The sequence below is a fragment of the Cervus canadensis genome, chromosome 4 (assembly GCF_019320065.1).
Source record: "Cervus canadensis isolate Bull #8, Minnesota chromosome 4, ASM1932006v1, whole genome shotgun sequence".
Lineage (NCBI taxonomy): Eukaryota > Metazoa > Chordata > Mammalia > Artiodactyla > Cervidae > Cervus > Cervus canadensis.
The window spans coordinates 15,601,135-15,628,400 of NC_057389.1; the positions used below are offsets into that span (position 1 = coordinate 15,601,135).

The 27,266-nt window shown below is 40.4% G+C and overlaps 1 protein-coding gene across 1 annotated transcript in view; it reads right to left on the bottom strand.

The window, feature by feature from the left end:
- The window catches only part of FAM81B (family with sequence similarity 81 member B), a 54,675-nt gene extending 32,705 nt beyond the window's left edge, over positions 1-21,970 (bottom strand). Inside the window, exons 1-3 of the mRNA XM_043464639.1 lie at positions 21,912-21,970; positions 8,054-8,297; positions 1,429-1,547 (exon numbers count right to left, since the gene is read on the bottom strand). Of these exons, the coding sequence (XP_043320574.1) occupies positions 1,429-1,547; positions 8,054-8,297; positions 21,912-21,955 (407 nt within the window). The 5' untranslated portion in view covers positions 21,956-21,970. The remainder of the gene's footprint in view (positions 1-1,428; positions 1,548-8,053; positions 8,298-21,911) is intronic.
- Between the last annotated feature and the right edge of the window lie 5,296 nt (positions 21,971-27,266).

Genomic DNA, 27,266 nt, shown 5'->3' on the forward strand with positions numbered 1-27,266 from the left:
ATATTTGTATGTATATAGTACCTAGGTGTGTACACACACTCACACAAACACATACATGTACTAATCCTGTAGATTCTATTTTCCTCATGTCTGTCACCTACTCTGGACTTGCATGGCAGAGTTTTAGTTTAGACCCCTAAACTAACATTTCTCACCTTGATTGCTTCAATAGGCTTCATTTCATCTTCATATATTATTTCTGTACTTGCCAAATTCAGCCACTACCAAAAGGTTAGTGAATGTCATCCCCTTACTTAAAATCGTCTCATGGCTGTTTATAACCTTTTACATAAAGTTCAAACTTTTTACTTTGACCAAAGATCCCTCATCATCCAACTCTGGATCATTTCTCTAGCTTCATCTCCCAATCTCCCATCTCTCCCTAAATACCACAGCTAAAATAGCCCCATCACAGGGAAGCCCTGAACACCTCACAGTAATTTATCCCACAGGTCCATGCCCACATCATTCCTCCTATGTGAAGTATGTTGCCTACCCCTGTCTGGTTAACTGCTACAGCCTTTCAAAACCCATCTCAAGTGTCACCTCCTCCAGGAAGCCATTTTTATGCCCCAATCTGATTTGCATATTCCCATGGCACCCCAGGCTTTCATTACAACACTCACCTTATTGCTTATGCTTTCCCAGGTAGACTGTGAAGTTATAGGAAGATGATCATGTTGCTGAACGCCTGAATCATAGAACACTGCCTGGCATTGGTGAGCATTTGGTACATTTTTTGTTGGATTGAATGGACAGATACCCTAGGAGAGGTTTGTCTTAGGTGTTAATCACCTAATTACTCAGAGCAGATTAATGAGATGAAAGTGGGGGTGTTTCTGGAGAGAGGAATGAGGTGCTGGCAGGAGATGGAGAGATGGAAAAGGTGTCCATGGTCAGCCACTCACGGGTCATCTTTGACATGTCAACCAGAATGGTCCTGCCATTGTCAATACCTACAAATTTTTGCTGAGCTATGTACCATGAATTTTTTCAGTCTCATAGAAAAGATATCATTCAAAATTTTATTCCCTTGCCCATTAAATCCCTTTTGCTAGGCTTTTATATGCAATTCTTATATATCTTAAATGTTTAGATCATTAGAGTTTGAGACATCTGGGGATTCTGTATGCAGTTTTAAGGGCATGTCTTTGTATAGATGTTGGCGTTTGGACAGCTGAGGGCTGTAAAGACAAGACTTGCCATTTGCAGATGAAACCAAAGTAGGCATTCTGTATAAGAGGTTCTTAATAGAACCCTTGGATCTCACAGGAAGCATGAGACTTTCCAATGTCATGATACACTTTCTCAGTTACTCTCTTACCATTTAGCTTAAAGACAGTGTTCTGTTTTCTACAGCACACATTCAGGGGTGAGAATCCAGCGCGGAGGCTGACTGCTAAGCGTGCGTTACACGTCTCTGCTCACCTGGCTACTCTGCCTCGAAGGTCTCCCACGCCTTGCAGGTGCCTGTTGCTGAGGTCCTGAACTGCGAAGTTAGTTCCTGTGGCCACCAGGTCCCGCGCTTTTATCTGTTCTTCTATCATCTGCAATATTTGAGATAAAGTCCCCATTACTTTCCCATCACACGTGATAAGAAAATATCATTTAAAGCAGAGGTTACAAATTGAGTGCATTTCCCTTCTTAGGCTGATAGAGCAAATGAGTGAGAGTCTTGTGTCAGAAGCCATCCCTGCTATATCCGAGGGAGGCGGCGATGGCTTGCGTCCTGCTGACAGTTGCCAGGTGGGCATGATGGTTCAACAGTGTCTCAGCAGAAGCTGGAAATCCAGATTGTATGTTAAATTTATGAATTTTTAAATATTGACATCTTATTCAAATTCTTTTATAAATACCATATGGGCCAAACCAAACTTATTTACTGTGCTGTGTGGACGTGACTATCCTTGACATAAAAACTTTTCACAAAAACCTTTTTCAGAATTGGTAGTCAAGTTTAGAAAAAGGGACCTTTCACATGGGATTAGGCAAGGTCCTTTAAAGATTGAGTTGGAACCACAACAAAGCTAATACAACTAACAAGGAAATTTGAATAAAACTGTTTCACTTACATGGAGTGGAAAAGGTTTATTGTTTTAGATTTTTTTTAGAGAACATGAGAAGTTTATGGCTTGAATGTATTCAGATTTTGCCTTGAGTATCCATCATCATGTCTTCATTATGTCTTAGTGTTCTGAAACGAATCTGACTACCCTATTCCACCAGCTTGGTGGTCCCCCAAACAGTGGGTTTTAATTTTTGGCACTCATACATAAAAACTAAGTTTTTTCGCTTGTCCATAGAAGAAAATTATATCTCAGTTGATATTCAAACAAATACCAGTGTAAAGTTAAGACATATAAAATGTAATATATGTTTATTCAGAAAAGTGTTGAGCGTGTAGGACTTTTTGAAGCACAAACAACTTTGTGATTTAGGGGAACATAAAGGGTTAGTTCCTAGATGTTACCAAGGTCTGAACCATGTTAAATTTATGATTATGAAGTTTTGGAGGAAAAGAAGGATTTTTATAGAAAATGAATTATGAAAATTTCAAAGACTATGTGCAGAATCTTGCCCGTTTGTAAACTGGCAGATTGAGACAAGCCAAGAGCAAGTATAGCTTTAGCTGAAGACATACAAGTATCAAGAACATTAGCTAGAGGGTTTTTTTATTTTGGCTTGTTTATTTTTGCATGCCTATAGGTGTTTAGTTCATTCAGGCCACAATGACAAAAAGCCACAGACTAAGAAGCTTATACAACAACAGGGATCTGTTTCTCACAGTTCTGGAAGCTGGAAGTCCAAGATTTAGGGCGCCCGCATGGTTGGGCTCTGGGGAGAGCCCTCTTCTGGGCTGCAGACTGCTGACTTCTTGGTTCATCTTCACATGGTGGAAGGGGCCAGGGAGCTCTGTGAGGTCTCTTTTATGAGAGCACTAATCCGCTTTTTGAGGACTCCACTTTCATGACCCAAGTCCCTCCTAATACCATCACAGTGGACATTAGGATTTCACATATGAATTTTGGTGGGGATGCAAACATTCAGATTCTAACAGTAAGTGTTGTTTTACTTTGTTTTGGTAAAGAATAGTGATAAAAGAAAACTTGCCCTATTAAATAGTAAAGTGTTTTGAAATGAGTGCAGCTAAATAACTGTGCCTAGCTAAATTGATCATTGTAATTTAGTGAAGATCTTGGTAAATGTAAGAAACAAATATGCCATATATCAGACTCAAAGTCAGTGAGGAAGGAATCTATACGTTGTTGAGATTTCTGGTTACTTATTCAGAAAACAGGGCTTCCCGGATGGTGCTCCTAGGTAAAGAACCTGCCTGCCAATGCAGAAGACGGAAGACTTCGGTTCTATCCGTGGGTGGGGAAGAAACCCTGGAGGAGGGCATGGCAACCCACTCCAGGATTCTTGCCTGGAGAATCCCGTGGACAGAGGAGCCTGGAGGGCTACAGTCCATAGGGTGGCAAAGAGTTGCACACGACTGAAGCAACTCAGCACACACGTATGCACTCAGAAAACAATCAGTTTAGATCTGTATCTTGCATCATATGTGAATATACATAAATTTTAGAAAAAACAGATTTAAAATATTTTAAAAGTTAAGCCATAAAACTGACAGACAATAGAAATTATTTCATCTCTGAAATTTCTGAGAGAAATTTCTATTCTTAAAAGCTGATTCATATCAATGTATGACAAAAAAAAATAAATTAAAAAAAAAAAGTAATGAGGGAAATCACAAAGCAAAATATTGAAATAAAGTGAAGTCGCTCAGTTGTGTCCCACTCTTTGTGACCCCATGGACTGTAACCTGCCAGGCCCCTCCATCCATGGGATTCTCCAAGCAAGAATACTGGAGTGGGTTGTCATTTCCTTCTCCAGGGGATCTTCCCGACCCAAGGATCGAACCCAGGTCTCTTGCACTGCAGGCAGATGCTTTACCCTCTGAGCCACCAACCTTATAGAAAATTTTAAAAAATCATTATAAATATAATTAAGACATAAACAACAAACTGGGAAAACATTCATAATAAGTGTTACTGCCGAGGGTTTCAATTTGTGTTGCAGTCAGTATACACCTATTCTTGAGAGCCGATTGCATATGTATGTCTCTTCCCGTCTTTTTGTTTAGTAACATCAATTGGCTTTTTAAATAATTTCATTTTTTATTTCATTTTTGGTTGTGCTGGGTCTTCATGGCTATAGACAGGCTTTCTCTAGTTGCGGCAAGCGGGGTGCTACTCCCCGGCTTATCATTGCAGTGGCTTCCCTTGTTTTGCAGCACGGCTTTAGGGCTCGTGAGCGTCAGTAGTGGGGCACATGGGTTCAGTAGTGGACCCTGGGCTTTAGAACACAGGCGCAATAGTTGTGGTGCATGGGCTCAGTTGCTCTGCAGCAGGTGGGATCTTCCCAATCAGGAATCAAACACGTGTCTCCTGAATTGGCAGGCAGATGCTTTACCACTGAGCCACTAGGAAAGCTCCCATCAGTTGGTTTTTGAAATCAATCACAGTGAGTGTATTTACACCATGGGCATAGGAAAACACTATAAACCAGGTACTTTATCCCCAAGAAAAAATCTGCTGATTTTTAAACATTTACCAAAGCATCACTGCTTATTATTTTTAATAAAAAACCCATAAATAAAAACTAAAAAGCACTAAATCTGCAAAAGATATTAATAAATTATTGACAGAGAAAATGTAAACTGTTACAGTCATTTTTAAAAGGTGAAAAAAAGAAATGCTGGCATAGGTGTAGTGAAAAAAGCTAATGGAACTCTTGTATAAGGCTAATGGAAGTATACATAGATATAAACATTCTGGAAACCAATTTGGCAATAAGTGTCAAGAGTTTTTACAGTGTTCTTATCCCAGTAATTCCATTTCTAAAAACATATGCAATAGAAATAATACAAATGTAGATACATTTATGCACAAAGACTTTTAAATATTAAGAGAATAAATAATGTAACCATGATGTATGCACCATACAAAGAGCTTTTAATGACCTATGAAAGAGTTTATGATATAATTTTATATTAAAGTTATGCTTACAAACAATAGCCTCAGCTTCCTAAAGGGGATGCCTGGGAAGACCAGAGGCAGGTGCATCTGGGTGTTTGTAGAGTTTGCCATTTGCTGGTGAAATTATGAGAAATTTTTCCTAGGTTTTAAATTTATTTCCTAAACTTGCAAATAATTACAATGAACAAGTATTGCTTTTATTAATGTAACTTGGGGAAATAACACAATAAAACAATGTTGTTCATGAAACTCTCTTTTCCTAAATTAAAAATAAATTGATTTTCAATCTTTAATGAGCTGCCAGCTTAAGAAAGAAATATTTTGATTTTAAAAACAAGCAAGCAATTGAACCACTACAGTTATGGTTGAGTAAACAAAATTTTTTTCATTTCTTTTAAAAACCCAAGAAAACTTCTGCTCACACTTCAATCTATCTTGCTGGCTGATTTACAGATGGGCTGACTTACTAGGTTTTTAAAAATACTTGAATAGCAACCATTTATCTAAATACTTATTACTTTATAGTCTTAGTTATTGTCTAAAGGTAGTTCAGTAGTTTCTACTTCATAATGCTTTAATTTCTTATCTACAGCCTTTGTGCCGTGTGCTGTACTAAGTCTCTCCAGCCGTGTCTGACTCTTTGCAACCCCATAGACTGCAGGACGCCAGGCTTCCCTGTCCTTCACCATCTCCTGGAGTTTGCTCAAACTCACATCCATTGAGTCAATGATGCCATCCAACCATCTCATCCTCTGTCATCCCCTTCTCCTCCTGCCCTCAGTCTTTCCAGCATCAGGGTCTTTTCCAATGAGTAGGCTCTTTGCATCTGATGGCCAAAGTACTGGAGCTTCAGCTTCAGTATCAGTTCTTCCAATGAATATTCAAGACTGATTTCCTTTCAGATTGACTGGTTTAATCTCCTTGCAGTCCAAGGGACTCTCAAGAGTCTTCTCCAACACCACACCTCAAAAGCATCAATTCTTTGGCACTCAGCCTTCTTTATGGTGCAATTCTCACATCCATACATGACTATTGGAAAAACCATAGCTTTGACTATATGGACCTTTGTTGGCAAAGTGATGTCTCTACTTTTTAGTATGCTGTCTAGGTTTGTCATAGCCTTTCTTCCAAGAGCAAGCCCATCTACAACCTTTAAATATTTCCTAATTCAGCTTTCTGCACAATCAGATCAGTCCTTGTCATTTTTCTTCTATATGCTAAACCCTTAACAGGATTGCAAATATTTTGAGATTTTATAGTATTTGGAAAAAAAGTTTTGGCTTTGTCTTTTTTCAGAGCTAATCTAAGATAGGAAAAGAAACTTTTAGCAAGATTTCTGATATTTAGAAATGTTTTTCCCTTTAATGCTAAGAGTATTTTATTGGGATATAATTAGTATGTATTAAAATATATAAATCAAAGCATATTTCTGGATAGATTTTGACAAATATAATTGACTATGTAACAGCCACTGAAGTAGAAATATAGAACATTCTATAAGCCTTTTGATATTTCTGAGAATGCTGTTATCTTTCCAATTACCAAGAAGTTTTGACTCCTAAATTAGGATCTTCTTTGAGTGCCTGTGCTATGCTTGATTTTCTTATCATCTCAATGGCACTGAGTCATGTGTCTCTCCTTACTTTCATGACAGTTCATTATGCCTGGAAACACCTTTGGCCGCTTTGAGAAATAATGTTGCCTCTTTAGGCACTGTTGTCAATTCAGGATGTGCTAAGTACCTATAAAGTGCCTTTTAATGGCTCACCAAGATTTTTTTAACTTTTCACACTCCCTCAAATGCATTATGGGGTCTACAGATAGAATTAACAGATATCCTTAGTATTAAACACAAAGTCATGAGTAAGTCATTGCTGGATCAATCTCATGGTTTTTGTTTTTGTCTAATCCACTATTCTATCTAATAGGAGAAAAAGGGATGTATTTTATGAGGGCGTTGTTGTCAATTCTCATAATTCCACACACTTAAGGCCAGATTTTTAAAGCTTCTTCTCTGGAACTTTTGCCTGAAAGTTGCTATCTGAGATTCATCATTCTCATTGGTACTTTAAAAACTCTGAAAGATCTGCAGTAAGAATCTACTCATCTTGGTTTAACACAATCATTTTCTCTTTTGATCAGAAATACTATTTTTCCTTTAATACATTAGACATCATTCATTCATCCTTCTGTTCAGGAAATATTGACAGATCACTGATGACCTCTCATACATTGTCATCAGTTTGGTGTGGGATTTGGCAGTGAACAAAATTAAGTCTCTGCCCTCACAGAGATTATATCTTAGAAGCAGAAACACAACAAGTAAGTATAGACCATGGTGGTTTGTGATAAGCACTACGGATAAAAATAGGGTGGGGTTTAAGGGAGATTGTGACTGTTGGCATGTCAAGGAAATGCTCTCTGATAAGGGTGATTTCTGAGCAGGGACCTGATGGGAATGAAGAATACTTCACAGGAGTGTCTAGGAGAAGATGACCCACCCAGAGTTCATAGCGAGTGCGAAAGCCCTGAAGCCGGAGCATGTTTGGGGTGTTCTAGGAAGCGCTGGGAGCACAGTGTGGCCAGAGTGAAGGAGAGAGGAGCTGGAGATGGGGGTCACAGAGATTTGGGGGGTCATATGTGATGTGTCTATGAATGAGCATTGCAACTACCTTATGAAAACCTCCATTGGAAATGATCACATTCGTAGAATCTTACAGAGTTAGACTAAAATAAGCACCTTAGCACAATGTCTGACATTTAATGTTAAACAATTGCCTTTGCTGTCACAAAGAGACATTCAACAATTTTTGAACAGAATTTCCTTCTACAAAAAGTAGAAGTTGAATGACACAAGCAGTTAAAATATTGACTGTTTCCCTCAGAGGTAACTAAATGGTAATCATTTAAGCTTAAATAATAGGGACTCATTTCTCTAGTTGAAAACTGCCCCTGATGGTTGATAATCTTTGTCAAGCAATGGTGCCAACACATGGGAAATAAAGAACTACCTCAATGTTCTGGCTGAGTTTTTTGACGATGCTGGTGATGGTCTGGATGTGGTTTTCCAGGAGCTTCCTGGCAAGTGACTCCTCCTTGCGAAAGCCATGGGTCCCCTGAAGACAGGCAGAGATGTCCTCCTTGATGCGAAAGGCTTGCTCAAGGAGGAAAGCTATGGTGCGGTCCTGGTTGTTCAGTCTGTCTTCTAGCTGACTTCTCTGGGTGTTTGCAATGGCAGGAAGAAAAGAATGACCCCTGGTCCAGAAAAGGAAACAACACCGGGACTTTACAAGGGTGAGCTAGAGGAGCCAGAACGAGAACTTGCAGCTGCCCAGTACTCCTGTATATTTTCCCCCAAGAGGAGAAGTTTGGTAGGACTTTAAACCCTGCATGGTGAGAATCTTGGTTTATGCCTCATCTGAGAACTGGGTCTGACTTAAGCCTTGATCTTGTTTCATTCATTTTTCATGTTTCTCAAGCAGGAATTGTTCTACATTTTACCCACTATTCTAACAAGCCAAATTGGATTCACATAAATTTAATGCCCGATGATCCTACATTGAGAAGTGAGCTGCTTTCTAATTGCTGGGAGAAATGATAGGTCAAAGGCAAGGATTAATAAAAGAGTCAGAAGTTCAACAAAAAGTAAAAGAAAAAAGTAACTTAGAAAAGGAAAATACAAAGACTAGGGCTAGTAGTTATTAGGATAAAGAAACACATAAAATCCAAGTAACTCCTACTGACATGAGCAAATTACTTCTTCTCTTCACAGATAAACATTTTGGAGCACAAGTTACTTTTGTTGTGTATTTTTCTTTAGTTAATTTTCTTTGCTTATTTTTGTGACCTAGTCTCTGTAGTCATACCTTGTATCTTTTGCTTGAGTTCATTCCCTAGAAGCAAGTCACTAAGTTGTACCTATATTCAAAGTAAGTGAGGATCCACCTCTTGACAAATGGAGTACCAGGAAATTTTTGGTCATTCGAAGGCCACCACCCTGTCACAGTCATCCAACTGGCTTCTTGGAAATATCAGAATGCTTCCAGAATGTCCTATATTTTGATTTGAGTGGTTGTTACCTGGTTAACTGTATTTGTCAAAATCCACTGAGATACAGACTTTGCATATTTTTAATGCATATTAATTATACCCCAATCAAATACTCTTAGTATTAAGGGGGGGAAGTTTCCAGATCCCTAGAAGTCTTGCTAGGAGCTTCTTCTCCTCGACAGTAGTTTGTCCTAGATTAGCTCAAAAGAAGGCAAAGCCAAAACATCTTTCAAATAATGTAAGATCTCACTATATCTATATGTTCCAGGGATGGGAAAGCAACTGCTCTTCCAATGTTGCTTCTTTTTTAGGAGCAAGAGGAGAAGACCTGATGGGAGAAGTTATTCTGTAGGATAGGGGGTGGCTGATGACGGTTTTAGTCTGGCACTCACGCACACCCCACCTCCCAAGCTCATTGGAGCTGACAAGACTTCATTGGTGAACAGGATTTGGCTGAAATCTTCAGTGAAAAATGAACCCACAAGCCAAAATATCACAACTTTGAGGAGCACAGTCTCAAAAAACCAAGTAGCCAACAAATAAACAATCTACTAGATTATGTGCAGTGCTTAGTCAACTCAGTCTTGTCCAAATCTTTGTGACCCCAGGGACTGCAACCTGCCAGGCTCCTCTGTCCAAGGGAATTCTCCAGGCAAGAATATTGAAGTGGGTTGCCATGCCCTCCTCCAGGACTACTGGCTTATAGATTCCTACAAAAGAGAATTACTAAGTTATATGCAATAAGAGGGCTTCCATGGTAGCTCAGCTTAAAGAAACTGTCTGCAATGCAGGAGACCCAGGTTTGATTCCTGGGTTGGGAAGATCCGCCAGAGAACTTCCCAAGGAATAGGCTACCCACTCCAGTATTCTTGGGCTTCCCAGGTGGCTCAGACAGTAAAGAATCTGCCTGCAATGTGGGAGACCTGGGTTTGACCCCTGGGTGGAGAAGATCCCCTGGAGAAGGGAATGGCAACCCACTCCAGGATTCTGGCCTGGAGAATTCCATGGACAGAGGCACCTGGCAGGCTACAGTCCATGGGGTCATAGAGAGTCAGATAGAACTGAGTGCCTTTCACTTTCACACAATAAGAAATTTTTTAAAAAAGCGAATAAAAATATTAAAAAGTGAAGATACGGGAAGATATTAGCAAAATGAAAAAAAAAAACAAGAAAACAAACAAGTAGAAATATTAGACATGAAAATAGTTAAAGAAACAAAAAAGGTTGGATAACTATGACAGACAGGAGATAGTTGAAGAATAAATTAGTGCTTTGGGAGAGAAGACTGGGAACATTTACCAGACAGACGCAGAAGCAGTCATACAACTCGGAAATGTGAAGAGTCAGAATTAAAATCTCTTGTCTGTCTCCAAAATCAAATGTTAACCTCTACTCCCATATATTCCTGTCATTCTAAGAGAGAAAAAACAGAAGCAGAGGACACACCTTAATTAATGCACCTGATGTGGCCTGATAGAGTGACAACAGAAATGACATGCAGAAGTGTCCTCAGGCTTCATATCCTCTTTCTATAGTTCTTTCTTCGTCTCTCAGTCATGGCCGCTATTATCTCCTCTACTTTTGCCTCCTAACAAAGAGTGCCGCTTCCACACAACGGCTAAGAGTAGTCGTTCTAAAATGTGAAGGTAGAGCTTGCCTCCTGAAAACCCTCTGATGGCTCATCCATCCTCTGGAAATAAAATCTTTTTTCTCCTTCCCGGCCTCATCTCCTCCCGCTCTTCCCTCCATTCACCCTCACTCAACGATGCAGTCCTTCTTTCTGTTCCTCAGGCAAGCCACGTAGTTCCCAGCTAAGAGCCTTGGCACTTGTTATTCCTTCTGCTGGGAAATCTCTTCCCTACAGTCTCTTCATGGCTGCCTGCTCCTCATTCTTTAGGCATTAGCTTCAGCATCCCCTCCTCAGGCAAACCTCTGGCTCAGTCACTTTCTATCATAATAGCCCATATTTCATCTTCTTCATAACATCTGTCATTACCTTGACATCATCTAATTCACTTGTTTGTATGTATTTTCTGCCCTCCATCAGGACACTGACAGTTCCCTGAAGGCAGGCACTTTGTCTGACTTGTTCTCCACAGTGTCCCCAACGCTGAGAAGAGTGCCTGCCAATAACTATTTGTTGACTGACTGGTCTGTCTAGCTGAACTGTTTCCTTAAGGCCCTGTTGTTAGAAAATTGGAGGAAAAAAAAATGGTTCCACAAAGCTGCAAGTTGTTAGAGCCTCAAGGTGAACAGTTTCCTTTCCTGAGCTGTATGAAATATTTAGCGTCGGTCTGGGTGAGATTCATCTCTCCTATCACCTGCACATCTGAGGAGCAGAGACAACTTAGCTAAGGGTTTCATCAGTCAGATTCCATCTAACACTCATTTGGCTCAAAAATGTTTTTCTGGAAAATTACCAGATGGAACCTCGTACATAGAAAACCCATTCCTCTAAACCCCCGCCGAGCTGACAGTCCTACCCTGGCTGGGACTGAAGAGTCACAGGCAGAGGAGAGGGGATGTCAGGCCCTGCAGATGGTGATACATAGCCTAGTGGTGGGCTGCAGATCTAGTCCTTGAGCTGGTGCTTCTTTCTGTTCTCCTGACAACCTGCAGCCTGGATTTGCCAGTGAAAGAGTATTCCATCCCCGTTCTTCTATTCTGGGCTTCCCTGGTGGCTCAGCTGGTAAAGAATCCGCCTGCAATGCGGGAGACCTGGGTTCGATCCCTGGAGAAGGGAAAGGCTACCCACTCCTGTGTTTTGGCCTGGAGAATTCCCTGGACAGTATAGTCCATGGGGTTTCTATATAGACCTTTGTAAATCATGCTGCATTCCCATCAATGTTTAGAATTTGTTTTCTCTTAGATGTTCTCAGTATGGCTGACACTGTGGGTTACCTTCCTAATAGCCATCCCTGCTTCTGCCTGATTTGGTTCACCCTCCTGTCTCCCAGGTCCTTCAGGGTGGATCGGGGGTGGGGGCACAAGCTAATCTTGGTGCCCCCATTATTCTGAGCTGAGATGCAGTTGGTTTAGGGAGGAGCATGTGAAGCAATACTGGCCAATGAGATGCAAGGGGAAACCTACCGTGGGGTTTCTGAGTAAGGTTGCTTGCTATTAAGAGGAGATTATCATAAAAGATTGTGTCCTACTGTTTGTGATCCCATGGACTGTAGCCCACCAGGTTCCTCTGTCCTTGGAATTCTTCAGGCAAGAGTACTGGAGTGGGTTGCCATTTCCGTCTCCTGGGGATCTTCCTGGCCCCGGGATCAAACTCAGGTCTCCTGCATTACAGGCAGATTCTTTACCAACTGAGCCCTAGGGAAGCCCTTAAAAAGAGGTACTCAGGAAGAAACTTCCCTTTTCTTTGCTGGTTGTTGTCATGTCTGTGTGTGATGCCTGGAACTGCTGAAGCCATCTTATGATCGATCATGAGGGGAAAAAGGATAGCTGGGAAGAAGGACTGAAAACACTTGGATGCTTGATGATGTTTTTAAGCCTACAAATTAACCAAATTCTAGATTTTTAATGTGAACTAATCAATGTCCTTACATATAAGCCATTTTGGTTGGAGTTTTAATGTGTAGCTGAAACTACTGTATCTATATCTAGTAACTTACCAATAAAAATGTCAGTTGAAATAGAAATACATCAGTCAATATTAGTAAATGTCTACTCTGGTCCATGTATAATATACAAAGGTTCTGTTCCTCAAGGAACTTAGTCTGATTCAGTATTTCTTGCAAAGAAACTTTTTACATGGGTGGGTAAGGAAAGGAAGGTGCTAATATAAAGATTCTTTGGCACCACTATAGACCTATTAAGTCATAATTTTGAGGGTGAGGGGAAGAACAAGAATATGTATTTTAGGGACTTCCCTGGTGGTCCAGTGGTTAAGACTCCATGCTTCCATAGCAGGGGATTTAGGTTTAATCCCTGGTCAGGGAACTAAGATCCCATGTGCCTCAAGGCACAGCTAAAAATAAAAATAAAAAATGAAGCCACTATAGCTTAAAAACTTTAAAAAGAATTTGTATTTTAAATAAACACTTAGATGAATATATTCTAATATTTTCTAATGGCTGAGCATTGCTGATTTATTTAAGACGGGCCCGGTGGTGGGGGGCGGTGAGACCAATGCTTATAGCTGCCCTGGCCTCAATATTGTTGCTCTTTGGAGCATGGAGGGGAGCCTTGCGGGGCAGCCCCAATGCTATGTGAATGTGCGTGCCTGCAGCCATGGAGCTTTAAGTGGCATATAAATGATGGACTGTAGTTATTTTCTTTTAATTCTTAATATTTATTTTTAAAACCTATTAGTGGAGAATGTTCCTTTTTGAAATTTGTTTTCATGCCTGAGATATAGTAAATCTCATACTATGAGATAGAGTGAGATATATATTGGAGTATTATTATTATTATTATTGTTTGTTAATAATGTTTAATGGGCTTCCCTGGTGGCTCAGATGGTAAAGTGTCTGCCTGCAATGTGGGAGACCTGGGTTCGATCCCTGGGTCGGGAAGATCCCCTGGAAAAGGAAATGGCAATTTGAAGCACCAAATGATGCTCTGTTTAGCTCTAGTTGTGTGATTCCTATCAGATACAGAGAGCTTAAATATATATTTCCTATTTTTCTGCCATAAGGAAAGAGTATTGCTTTCCAAATGACTTTCATAAACCAATGACTGGAGTAACATCCAACACATGAACATTCTGTCTTCTAAGAGAGATTCCTGGTAACACTGTTGTTCAGAACATCAGATCATCTGAAAGTTTAAAAACTGAGGCTCTTCACTAGTAACAAGATGTGGTTACCCTGAATTTGAAAAATGCACTGCTTTATTAGTATATCATATCAGTGAAACTTGTGTATCTAAATTTAACTGTGAAAGGAAAGATAGAACTGAATATTCCAGACTAGCACAGATGGAGTTACTAACCACAGGAGGAAATATTCCTAGGGGGCCTTTTCAGAGGGATATTTGGACTTTAGATAAATCATTGATTATGTAGCTGACAACTGAGTCTGAACAGATTTTCCGCAAATGCTGAGTTCTATTTCTCTACGGTTCAGTGTGACTTACACCAGCTGTGCTGTTGCTGGCAGATGCATTGGTACATAGTGACTTTCATGTCTCTGCCTGTTCTGTTCTTGTGACTAGAGCACTAAATTTACTTAGGAGATTTGGAAAACCATTTCAGCAACCTGTAACATTCAAGAGACAGAAATTGGAAAATTGAAACTCCTTTCTAGAACACAAAGGAGCACAGCTAAAGAGAATTTTCATTTCTGTGAAATTTATTCTATGACTAGTTACATTCTCAGTGCATAGAGTCTGGCAAACAATAGTGAAATAAAGTGGCATTTCAGAGAAGACTTTGCTGCGTCACAAAAATAATCTGTGAGTATGTGCATGGAGCGATGGGATTGAGAATGTATTTTCTATCATTTCCTGGTTGCTTGTTCCTAACCATTGCCCTGCCAGGTGGAAGCCTCCTTTGCTGAGTTTTACACACAGGGCTAAAAGCTGGAGGTGAGTGAGGGAGGCAATTTCAATTTTAAATCATCCGTAACAGGAAGAAGTAGCCCAGTGGGGTTGGGTCAACACTGGCCTGCATGGAGGAACCACAGAAGGAAAGGACTCCAAACAGTGATGCCTCTGAGAAGAGGCTGGAGAAAGAGACTGGCTGTGGACTTTTCCCAGATTCGAGATACATAGTATGAGGCAAACACCTCGTGTTCAGTAACATTTTCAGTAAAATTACAGACTTTGTAATGTGCCTGTTGTGATTGGCTTTCTGGAGGAGACATTCAGGCAGGCAGGTGCTCCTGAGTCTCTGTGTGGATGGGGGCTTGGTGGACATCTGGGTGACCGAGGGAAACACGTGGACTGCAGCAGCGAGTTGTTTCAATGTTACCGGGAGTACTTACAGCGTCCTGTAGTGCTCTTGAGACCCTGACCCACATTACCTCGCTGCTGTTGGGATTTGTGTGCTATTTATGTGAGTCCCCAGGGGAAATAAGACTCTATGTGAAGTGGGAAGACTGGGGGTTCAAGTTCTGCCTCTTCCACTTAGTATCCTTCACCCCTAATAAGTGGTCCAGAAGAGAACCCCTTTATCTGTCCTATGGAGATGACTCCTGCCCTCCTGAGTTGGCTGAAGTTGACCAATTTACCTAATGTATCTAAAGTGAAAGTCGCTCAGTCGTGTCCGACTCTTTGTGACCCCATGGACTGTGTAGTCCATGGAATTCTCCAGGCCAGAATACTAGAGTGGGTAGCCTTTCCCTTCTGCAGGGGATCTTCCCAACCCAGGGCTCAAATCCAGGTCTCCCGCATTGCAGGCGAATTCTTTACCAGCTGAGCCACAGGGAAGCCCAAGAATACTGGAGTGGGTAGCCTATCCCTTCTCCAGGGCATCTTCCTGGTTTGATCTTCAGGGATCGAACCGGAGTCTCCTGCATTGCAGGCGGATTCTTTACCAACTGAGCTATGAGGGAAACCCTAATGTATCTAAAGTGCTTTGTAATGTCTACAAGGGTCACACATGTGTATTCTTATTATGCTTATTATTAATGATTAGATGGTGTTATGGGAAAAGATATGTTGATGTCCTAACCACTAGCACCACAGAACGTGACCTTGAAGGTCATGGCTGATGTGATTAGTCACACTCACTGGGGTTGGTGGGTGCCTAATGCAGTTTGACTGATGTCTTTATAAGAAGACAGCCATGTGAAGGCAGAGACACCAGGAGGAGACCGTGTGAAGACGGAGGCAGAGATTGGAGCCATGCATCTGTGAATCAAGGGACACCAGGGATTGCTGGCTGTCACCAGAAGCCGAGAGAGATGAATCTCTCTCAGAACAGTCTCCCCAGAGCCCTTAGAAGGAATCAACCTGCAGATGCCTTGATTTCAGGCTTCTAACTCCCAAAATTGTGAGGCAAAATATCTGCTGTTTGTGGTACTATATTGCCGCAGCCCTAGGAATCCGATACAAATGCTAAATTATTTGAGGGGAGTTTCTAGCCCAAGAGAAATGTAAGGAATTTATTATCACACGGTTTGATTTCTCCATAATGCTTATAGTCAACAGAGCACTTTCACAAACATCCATTCATCTCATCCCTACAACCAGTCCTTGGTATAAGTAAAATTTTTCTCAGTTTAGGTGGAAACTAACTAAAGCTTGGGAGGTTATCAGTAATCCAGCCAAGAAATATTAGCCTGCCCCTTTGACTCTTTTACCGACATCACAGCAGCTTTATTTAGACCAATTTGTACTTCTCCCTGTTATATTTATATATATATATATAATTTATATATACAAATATATATATTTATATAAATCCATGAGTTATTCTCAGAGATAAGATATATTTATTCCTCTGAAATATAAATATACACATATATACTCAAGATAAATATATGTATTTGTAGATATAAAGCTATATATATATTTAACTGGCATACATATTTACACATGTATATTCTTCATATATAAGTATATAGTCAAGATGTTTCTCTATGATGTTATATATAGCTTGCATATGTATAATTATAGTCTCTGCATATATACATGTGTGTATATATATTTAGCTTGCTTCCAACGTTATGTAATTTTCCACCCCAGTTATCTTTCCTGTGCTTGGCTCACATCTCTCCTTGGAGCCCCAAGGATGCTCTCTGTGGTCCAGGGGTTGGAGGGGCATGCTGTCTGCTCTAGAGAACTGAGACTGGCCTTTGTCTGACCTCAGCTCAGTTCTCACACTAGCTCTTGTGTGTGGTGAGAATTCAGGGAGCCTCCTGGGGTGGAGGGAGTGAGCTTCGTGTGGGCAGTTCTGCCCTGATTGACATGGGGGTGTTGAGGGTAATGCCCGTTTCCTGTGGCTGTGTCCACCCATAGCCGGAGTCTTGCCCATCACGGGGGTGGGAGCACTCAGGGAGATGATGCCAGAGAGAGGATAAAAGACTGCGCTGTGGCTGACAGCAGTGCCTCCCAGGCTCAGCTAAGATGTGAATCCAGGCTGCTGAAACCCCATGGATGGACACCATGGAGGAAGATCAGGTGTGGCTGCGTTCACATCTTCCACGCTGCAAGGGATGGACTGGAGGCAAAGATGTCCCAGGATTCTAAGATATCCCAGGGTGTGTGTGTGTGTGTGTGTGTGTGTGTGTGTGTGTGTGTTGAAAAGATAGCCAGCAGAGGGTGTGGATAGCCAAGTGGTTAGGGAAATAGGCTTTGAGATCATAGAGACACAGATTTCTGTGTTGGAATCTTGGTCTGTAATTGCATTGTGTGACCATGGGCAAGTACTTGACTCCTCTGAACCCCAGTGACTTCATCTTTAAAACAGCAACGCTGTCCACCTCTTGGAGTTACTGTGAAGATTCAGTGAGATGATTAACACAGGGTGAGAGCTGGAAGCTTACTCTGGTGGCTCAGATGGTAAAGCGTCTGTCTGCCCACAATGAGGAAGACCCAGGTTCGATCCCTGGGTCAGGAAGATACCCTGGAGAAGGAAATAGCAACCCACTCCAGTATTCTTGCCTGGAAAATTCCATGGATGGAGGAGCCTGGTAGGCTACAGTCCATGGGGTCACAAAGAGCTGGACACGACTGAGCGACTTCACTTAAGAGCCGGAAACATTAACACTGCATATGGTCAGTGGGGCCAGAGACCTGTGCAGGGTGGGAGGGGATCTGCCAGGTAATAAACAACCTGCTCACAACCCAGAGTGCCCTGTGTATCTTCTTGTTTCACAAGCTATGCAGACTATTCTGAGCTTTCTCATCTGAGAGCTAGTTGCCCTCAAAGATGAATATGATACTGCCAAATAAAACCCAAGAGATCTCCAACCTAACATGACCTATCCCATGAAACACTCAGCCAACAGTGTTTTGTCTTCCTTTCTTGTGTATCCTAACGTGAAATATCTGTCTTTGTGTGGCAACGAGAGAAATGCATCATGGTATAATACAATGTCTGCCATGGTGCTAGGAAGAAGCATTGAACAGGACTATTTTCTAGGCCCTGAATGCCCTATTCTACTTACAAGTAGAGCTCATTAATCATTTATTGTTTTGCCCATTTGGCTCACTAAGAGTTTTATGTACCCAAATTTTAAATACCATTCTTTGGCCTTCACTCAGACCTCCATCATCCCCAAATGTACTCCTGAGAGCATCTCTGAGATACATATTGGCTATAGCCCAGTACTCCTCAGTACAAAACAACTTGATTTCTTTGGCCCAGAGAGCATCACAGTTCAGGGTTATACCCCCCTCCTTTTTATTCCAGTCCTCTCTGCCCTGTGCTGTTTCTGACACACCGCAGGAATGTTCCAGCCTTAGCAAATTTGCTTTCCCCTGTATGTCCATGTGGCCCACTCCCTCATCTCCTGGTTTTTGCTCAAATGCTAACTTCTCATGAGGCCTACCCTGGCCAGATGACCTAACAATGTGAATCTGTTCTTCTTCTTAGAACAAATATTCCATGAGGGCAGGGTCTTTGTTTTGTTCTCTGAAGACTGTTTCAAGGGCCTAGCATCATGCCTGGCATGTAGTATATAATCAGTATATATCTGCTAGGTGAACATATGGCTATAACCAGTTTCGGAAGACCAGGAACCTAAGGGATAGAAGAGAACTTAAGAGTAATTTGATTTTGTGGTGAGATATTGAAGAAAATGAAAAAGTAATTTATGACCAGGATTTGTTTTCTACTCCAAATGAAATCCTGTGGGGGAATAATGTATGCTCTTAAATCTTAACCGCTTACTTCATTACATGAAAGAGTGCTTATGAGTGTAACTTGTGGGCAGAGTTGAGAAATAGCAAATAGTGGTGACCCTAATCTGCATTCTAGAAATGAATTCTGGATCTTGCCTAGAACTGAGACAGCCCTTGGGACTCAGGCACTTAAAACTCCACCCCATTTTATGGAGGAGGCAGAGACTGCCTGGAGAAAAGACATTTTCATTTTCTTCAGGTCACATAGCTGATTACTGGCAGATTCAAGAGTTGGTGCCTAGCCACCAAGCAATGCTCCTTCTTCCAGCAGAAGAAAAAGAAAAAAGGTGCTGGTGCTTTTCTGCTTAATTAAACTTAAATGAGCACTGACTGCACTATCATGAAATCAGTGGATGTCTGTTCGTTGTGAATCTGTAAACACATGGGGAAATCAGAATTATTTACTGCCTTTAATATAATGTCACCATAATTGTCCTAGAAATGATTGCAAGCATTCCGCCTCCCCCTGCTACATGGATTATTAATACGACCTAACAGTTAGCAAGCACTAATCGCGTGTGGGTGTTGCTCCAACTGCCGGAGGTTGAGAAGAGCCGTGTACATGCTCGGTCTGCCTGCCTTTTTAATGTGCTTATCTGTAGCCAAACTTTGTTCGTAGAATAGGCATTTATCCCTCTTTTTGCTGGATTTTTTTTACTCTTCTCAGTTGTTTTTATTATTTGTTTTTAGTATTACCTATAAATATGCCCACATAGATTTATAAGGCATAACCTCTGAGAATATGTGACATATATTCAGACTGTTTAATGAGTTTTGTACTTGTGTGAGTACTCCGCTTGCATATCAATACATTTGTTACCACTCAATGCATACTATCACTTGAAGGAGGAAGTTATTTTAAAAATTATCATGTTTATTTTGTTGGATTCGTTATGTCCATTCAAAACATCCCACTGATGATTGAAATGCCCAAATGCCATTTTGCTTTTCCAGTTAATCAGAAAGCTGCTGCTCTAAGCAGAGCCCTAAAGATTCAATTGCTCCGCCATTATTCTCCATTACTTCTGTCAACTATAGTTCTGTAGGAATCGAAATTCAATACATCATGATAGGCTGTTGTAGGTGTCTCGAGAAGTATTAAGGCCAGAGAGTCCCTGCCTTTAGAGAGTTTGCAGTCTGTGCTGGGAGATTAGAGGAGAGAGACCGAAAGAAAACCAGCCATCTCAGGTGGCACATAGAAGGCTCTTAGGTATATGACTTAGGCAGCAAGAGAAGGGATGTGGGGGAGATCAAGGTAGAAGTGAATCTTGAGGTCATCATGCTTTGGCTTTGAATTATTGAATCCATCTTTCCCTTTGTTTCAATTTTGCTTTCTCTGGAATCCAGGAAATGGCAAAAACTTCTTTGGATTTCTTTTTAAGTTTCTTGCCATCTTCCAGGGATTTTCTCTCATCTTCTATGATGTAAGTCACCAGTCTGAGCTAATGAAATGCACTTGGGTTCACATTGGAGTTTGACAGAAGAATAATTTCTGTTTTCTATTTGTCATGTGGAGAGTCAGATGGGAATAGGTCTCTGTGTTCTCCTTGGATGGAAAGGATAGCTAATATATCCAATATGATCATTATTTTTGTACATGCCACCTTCATTGTCCTTAACGAAGAAAAATTGCCATCTATCTACATGTCTTATTTTTAAACATTAAAAAAACACCCTTTCCTCTTCTTTGGTCTCATTTTCTCTAAATTATAGCCTCATTATCCCATAAACAAATACAAATTAGGGGTAGCATGAAAAGAAGGGCTGAAATACTATGCTTGATCTACTTGGAATGCGTTAAATTCAGTTGACTAAGAAACAGGGAAATTCTTAATGGTGAACATTCTAGAATATTTGTGGCATGCATGCGTACTCAGTCATGTCCAACTCTTTGCAACCCCATGGACAGTAGCCTACCAGGCTCCTCTGTCCATGGACTTTTCCAGGCAAGGATACTGGAGTGGGTTGCCATTTCCTCCTCCAGGGGATCTTCCCTATCCAAGAACTGAACCCATGTCTCTTGCATCTCCTGCATTGGCAGGTGGGTTCTTTACTACTGTGGCACCTGTGAAGCCACTGTAATATTAGTGATTTTTAAGGTTTTATTGGCTTCATGGTTAAAAGTAATTTAAAAATGAAAATCCAGTATTTTTACTTTTCGTGTGGAATCATTTAATTTGTTCAATCATTTTTTCCCTCCTGTGGTCATCATGTATATTTTTGGATCAGAATTATTTTAAAGTAATTAGCCTCCAACTAATAAAAATAAATGGAAAAAACAATAAAGGTACAGTGAGTGGGTGTTAGAGTTTCTAGCTCAACGTCTTTATTTGACAAATGAGAGAACAAGCCCAGAGACACAGGGGACTAAGCATGAGGTCATGCAGAAAATTATTGGAAGGCCTGACACTAAATCCCAAGTGTCCTGAAACTTTAATGGAGACATCAGATCACATCCCTCTGTGACATACTCAAATGGAAACTCAAACTAATATGTATTGTCCTGTGATCCCAACTTGTCCACACTAAGATCTTTTGGACAATGTGCATGTATTAATTGTATATTTCCAAGTCCCCAGAGGTGCCCCTCTCTGTAGACCTTCCCTGGATGAGATTCAGGTGTGGTACTGTAAATAGGAGAAACAAAAACGCTCTGATGATTGATTCAATATATTTCAAAATTTCTGAGTTTTTATCTGGAAATGTTAACATATTCATTTGATTTATTTTGAAAGTCACAGTTAAGTATATCTTATCTTGTCATGTGTCTTTCATTGCCTGTGTTGTGTTATTTTATTTATAAATCTATATGAAACTGTAGGGGCTATTTAAAGAGGAAGCAGTAAAATTGGCACGTTTTGTCAATCAGAGAGGAATAAGGGAGGTTCGCTTTCCTGACATGGTTTAATGCGGTCCTTCTGAAAGCAGAGAACTAGTTTAGATAAACTCAAAGATCTCATTCAGGCCCTTTAATTTCTAATGTAAATGATAGTTAAAACTGTTGTAATTTAGACTTACTTGTCAACATATTCAACTAGATCTGTAGAATTCTTGGTTGACATTTTGGCCGGAGAAAATCTTACCTGAAACAAAGGTCATGGGTTTAAAATGTATTGTCAGCTACTTTACAGGGAAATCTTATCCATCTTATGATGTTTTAATTTAAAACAAAATCAATGCTATAGGTCACAGATCATTAGCTCAGTTAATCTTGCACATGCCCCATTTGTACCGCTAGAGGCTAAAGCCCAAATCAAGTTCTGGGAAATTTCTGGACAGTTGTATTTCATATATTTGGTACCATAGTCAAGAAAAACTTTCTGGAAAAGTCAAAGCCATAGATTATTCTTAGATGGTATTTTAATGAAATAGCAGACAATTACTGGCTGAGTTACTAAAGATGTCTTCATAGAGTGAATTATTCCTGACCTGGTGAATTCCAATGGGAATCAGCTAATTTTAAAAGGCAAAGCCAAAATCTAGAAAACTTGTCTATTCAAATAATTTTGTTTTCTAAGAAATCTGTTTGTCAGAGTCTTATAGTCAATGAGAAATAAAAGTATAGAGCACAGATATGTACATAACTTCTAATGTTAAACATAATTGGCTGTATGGACACTACTAATTCAATAAAATGATACTAGAAAGTTCTAGTATTTGCATGAAAATTCATTTAATTTTGTAGCATTTCTAGGAGGAAAGAGGTTACCAGATGTACTCACTATTTTGCTTATGTTAAGTGTTTTAATACTAATGCTCTTTTATTTTTTTAAATTAAAAGAAAAAAGGACCCATATTACCTTCATTTTAATAGCCTATCACTGAACGGTGGGCAGAGTATGTTAAAACCCATGACAGAAATCATTCCTTTTGCAAAGGCTTTAAGAACGACCACATCATACTTCTTAATTTAGGGCTAAAGAAACTTATTTGGAAACCTCTCTCCTCCAATAAAACTTAAAAAAAAGAAAGAAAAGTAAGTTTGTTTTCAAGGAGGCTAATATAGAACACCACCTGACAACAGGCTCTCCTGGCCTGCCCACTCAGTGGAAGGAACCAGAAAAAGCTTGAGGCTGTGAAGATGGAGCCAGTGAGCCATTTAATTGTGCTTCAGACCCGCTCTGCCCAATGTTGAGTGGAGTTTGCCATGAGTCTGGTGCTCCAAAGCCAGGTCTTCGCTAGAGAATGGATTTATTATACTAATACCCTGAGCACACAGATGTCTGTGGTATGGAAACCATCCCAGCTCCCTAGAGAACGGGGTTGGTCTTCTGCCCTGGTTGTGTTTTCACCCTGGGTTCTGCTGCAACAATGCTGTGTCATGGGCTCCTCACCTACTTAATGCCAGCTCTTTCCTCCTCACCTCCCCACGGCTGCACCCCAGCCTGTGGGAGGTTGTTTGTGGGCTGGTCCCTGGCCTTTTATGTTTGGCACCTCCTAGTCTTTCGTGAGTACTTGTGGAAAGAAAGAGTGTGATGCACACTGTCCAAGGACAATGACTAATGGGGCTATTGTCTTCCTTTCTTCTTTTGAAGTAAAGCAATTGGATACGTATCTGTTTTATCTATTTATTTTTTAAATCAGTTTTATTTTGCTCATTTTTAAGTTTTACTTTGGAAGACAATAAACATCACTCTCTTAAAAGCATACCTACAAGTCACATACTTTGAAAGTAATGAACGTTAAACCTGACAATTCAGGGAAATTTGGAAAAATATAGAAAAAGTAAAAGATACAGAAAAAGCACAATTCTAGAGCAAAAGTTGTTAACACTGTGGCATAACTTATTTACTCTTTGTGCACTTTTTTAGGTATTTAAGACTAAATTTTTATATTTTTGCCGATTGAATAGAGGAGTCAGCTATCCCACTGAATTAAACTGAATATAGGAGTTAGCTCTTTCCACAAACTAAGCATAATTATATCAAAATTGCCTCATAAGCAACTTTGTGATTATCATGGGACATTTAGAAGTATTAGTTTTCATTTGTTTAGTAATAATGCTTTACAACTGAATGGACTATAAAATATGTTCACATAATATGATGTAATTTCATTCTTGAAACAGCTCTGTAAAGTGAGAATCATTAACTTACGGATAACAATAGTTACCTTAAGTAACTGAAATCCTTCTTTATTAGAGAAAGCATTTAAGATGTTTATTTTAATAGGTGAGAAATCTGAGGATCAGAGAAGCAAGGAACTTTCTCAACATCATATAGGTGATGATAATGGTCAGGGTGAGTCCTTCCTACCTGCCTTTGCCTTAAAGGCTCATTCAAGCTCCACATCTTAGGATAGGCCTAATCAGCCCATTTCACATAAGAGGAGGCAGAGAGTTTTTAAGTAATTGTCTGAGTCATGCAGCCAATGTGTGGTACAGCCAGTAGATACCAAAAGTCATTGCTTGACATTGTGCTAGCTTTCCAGTCCTCTTCCCATCACAAGAGGCTGTATCTGCTAGTCAGAATTACAAAGCAAAGTCTGAAAATGCTGCTTATTTGAGTGTGTGTTTTTTTTAATTAATGGGGAAGATATGACAAGTACATAACAATAAAAATTTTATTTAGTTATTTTCTTTTTTGTTAGAGATAACAACCACACTTTGAGTTCCTTTTAAATCTTCACAAAAATAAATAATGATCAAATTTCTAGCTCCCCATATTAAAAGTCAGTCCAATGAATGAACTGACAAATTGAGATCATTTTTCTTTGCAGCTTGTGCTGGCCTCAGTCATTTTTTTTCAAAGCAGAACAAACAGGAAAGGTGAGAGAGTGAAAAGGAAAGCAACTCTTCCCGGACTCCTGAGATCTCTCTAAGCAACATTAAGCTTTAAAGAAGCTGAACAAAATATCCTATTTTTAATATGAATATCTAAGAGTACTTGCTTTCTTTTCTTGCTCACTGGCTGAGCCAGGAAGGGGGCCATCAGGTTCTTCTGGCTGTTCCTTGGCAGCAGCAGTCGGGGAGGCACTTTTGTTTACATCCATCTCTAGGCAACCAGAATGCTGAATCAGATCAGGAACTACAGCACATGAAGTTTTTGCAGTGGTGGCAATTGTTTATTTTTTAATTGAGGGCAGTTTCTGAACATACAGTGAAATTTAGGGGGAGGCTTCCAATTTATTTCACACATCTTTCCTTCCTTCCTCCCTCCCCGATTCTCCCCCAGGTCCGCATCACACCTAGAGAATAGTTTATCACTCGGATACTGCCATGAGACAGTTAGGAAACTGTTAAGAGGTACTCATCTAGGTCAAACTGATAATAGGCAATGATTCCTCACCCCATTGTGCCGAAGCCTTCTGAGTATCTACTTTGGGATTTATTACCTTGTTTGTATGTAGTAAGAAATATAAGGAAGCTAGCCAAGAATGAGACATGAAGAGTCCTTGAGTAACCCATGAGATAAATACCTGAACTCATGACGCTTGATTTCCTGACTTTATTTTCTTGGAAAGGGAACAGAGGTTTTTATTTTCTCTCTCTAAAAGCCAAAGTACTAAGGAATTTTGATTGCATCCTGACCAAAATCTTCATGTTTCTGGGGCATCTTCCTGGGATGGCCCAGCAGCATTGTGACTACAGGAAGGACTGTGATGTCAATAGGGTTGGGGTCCTCACTTTAGGTCCCAGGTTTAGGGGCTTCAAGTGTTTTCCTTAGTGCTCACTGTAGTAAAAATCTCTAGGTCCTCCCCACCTCTTTGTCTCAATGGGTGGGAAATGGTTATTTTTAGACTGATATTTCACACCCTTCTGCTTATTTCCCCTTCACAGTTTGAGAAGAGACCAGTTTCCATCAGATTAAACAAAAAAATGAGATGCTGCCATACTCCTGAATCTTTCTCCAAGTATGCTAATTAAGGCAGCTAACTCTTCTTGGGCTCCAAAATCACTGCAGATGGTGACTGCAGCCATGAAATTAAAAGATGCTTGCTCCTTGGAAGAAAAGTCATGACCACCTTAGAAAGTATATTAAAAAGCAGATACCATTACTTTGCCAACAAAGGTCCATCTAGTCAAAGCTATGGTTTTTCTAGTGGTCATGTATAGATGTGAGAGTTGGACTATAAAGAAAGCTGAGCACTAAAGAATTTATGCTTTTGAACTGTGGTGTTGGAGAAGACTCTTCAGAGTCCCTTGGACTGCAGGGAGATCCAACCAGTCCATCCTAAAGGAAATCAGTCCTGAATATTCATTGGAAGGACTGATGCTGAAGCTGAGACTCCAATACTTTGGCCACCTGATGGGAAGAACTGACTCATTTGAAAAGACCCTGATGCTAGGAAAGATTGAGGGAAGGAGGAGAAGGGGTCAGTAGAGGATGAGATGGTTGGATTGCATCACCAACTCGATGGACATGAGTTTGAGTAAGCTCTGGGAATTGGTGATGGACAGGGAAGCCTGGCGTGCTGCAGTCCATGGGGTCGCAAAGAGTCAGACACGACTGACTTACTGCTGACTGAACTGAACTCCTCCAGGCTATAGGTGGAGCATTACAAAGAACACTGAAGTGACAGCTGGGTGGGTAGACAGGCTTTGGTTGGTTGTTTGGCTTGTTTCAAAAAGATGTGGATTGTTTTAGCTCTGAGATATTTTCCTGACTTTTAAAATTAGAATTCACATATTTTGCTAATACTGCCTGGCCCTCATATACAGAAATGATGTCACTGGCTGAGTCACTTTTCACACGATGGTGCTGGTTTGCCTTGCTCTGTGGGCATGCGTGACGTTCAGAATACTAAGTGACAAATTCTGATCCCATAGATAAAAACATGCATGATTTTGGCTTCACTAGTGTACCTTCTAGTGCTAAGTCCTTAAAGCTTAGAGATGTAATATTTCATGGTCTGCAAGCAGTCTAAAGTGGCGGTGAGGCCGCTCATCATCATTTTTAGAGAGTGCCAGGTGAAACTGACACACCAGTGACAGAGCAGGTGGTTACCGTGTTAGTTAGACCCCTGACTTCTCAATCTACTGGCTATTTACTTTGCGCAAAATTCCCTCCCCTCTTCAGGCCTTAGTCTTCTCATCTGTAAGGGGAGCTAATAATATTGATTTCACAAGGTGGTTGAGAGGATTCAGTGCAATGATACACCTCAAGCACTCAGCTGAGTGCCAGGCTGGGGCGCCACTAAAAGGCAGCTATTATTAGTGATTATTTCACAAGGTGGCAATTATCCAAGAAATGAGACTCTGTGTGAGAGGAAGACTGGATTTGACCTTGTTTAACAACTTCTTACAATTCCTTCTCTCTTTAAATTCAGCAAATCCATAGGATTTGCTAGAAAAAAATGGGCCCCAAATGAAATGAGAGTCTAACTTGTCTGTTCTCTAAATGGCTGCTTGTCTTTTCATAGAACAGTGCATGT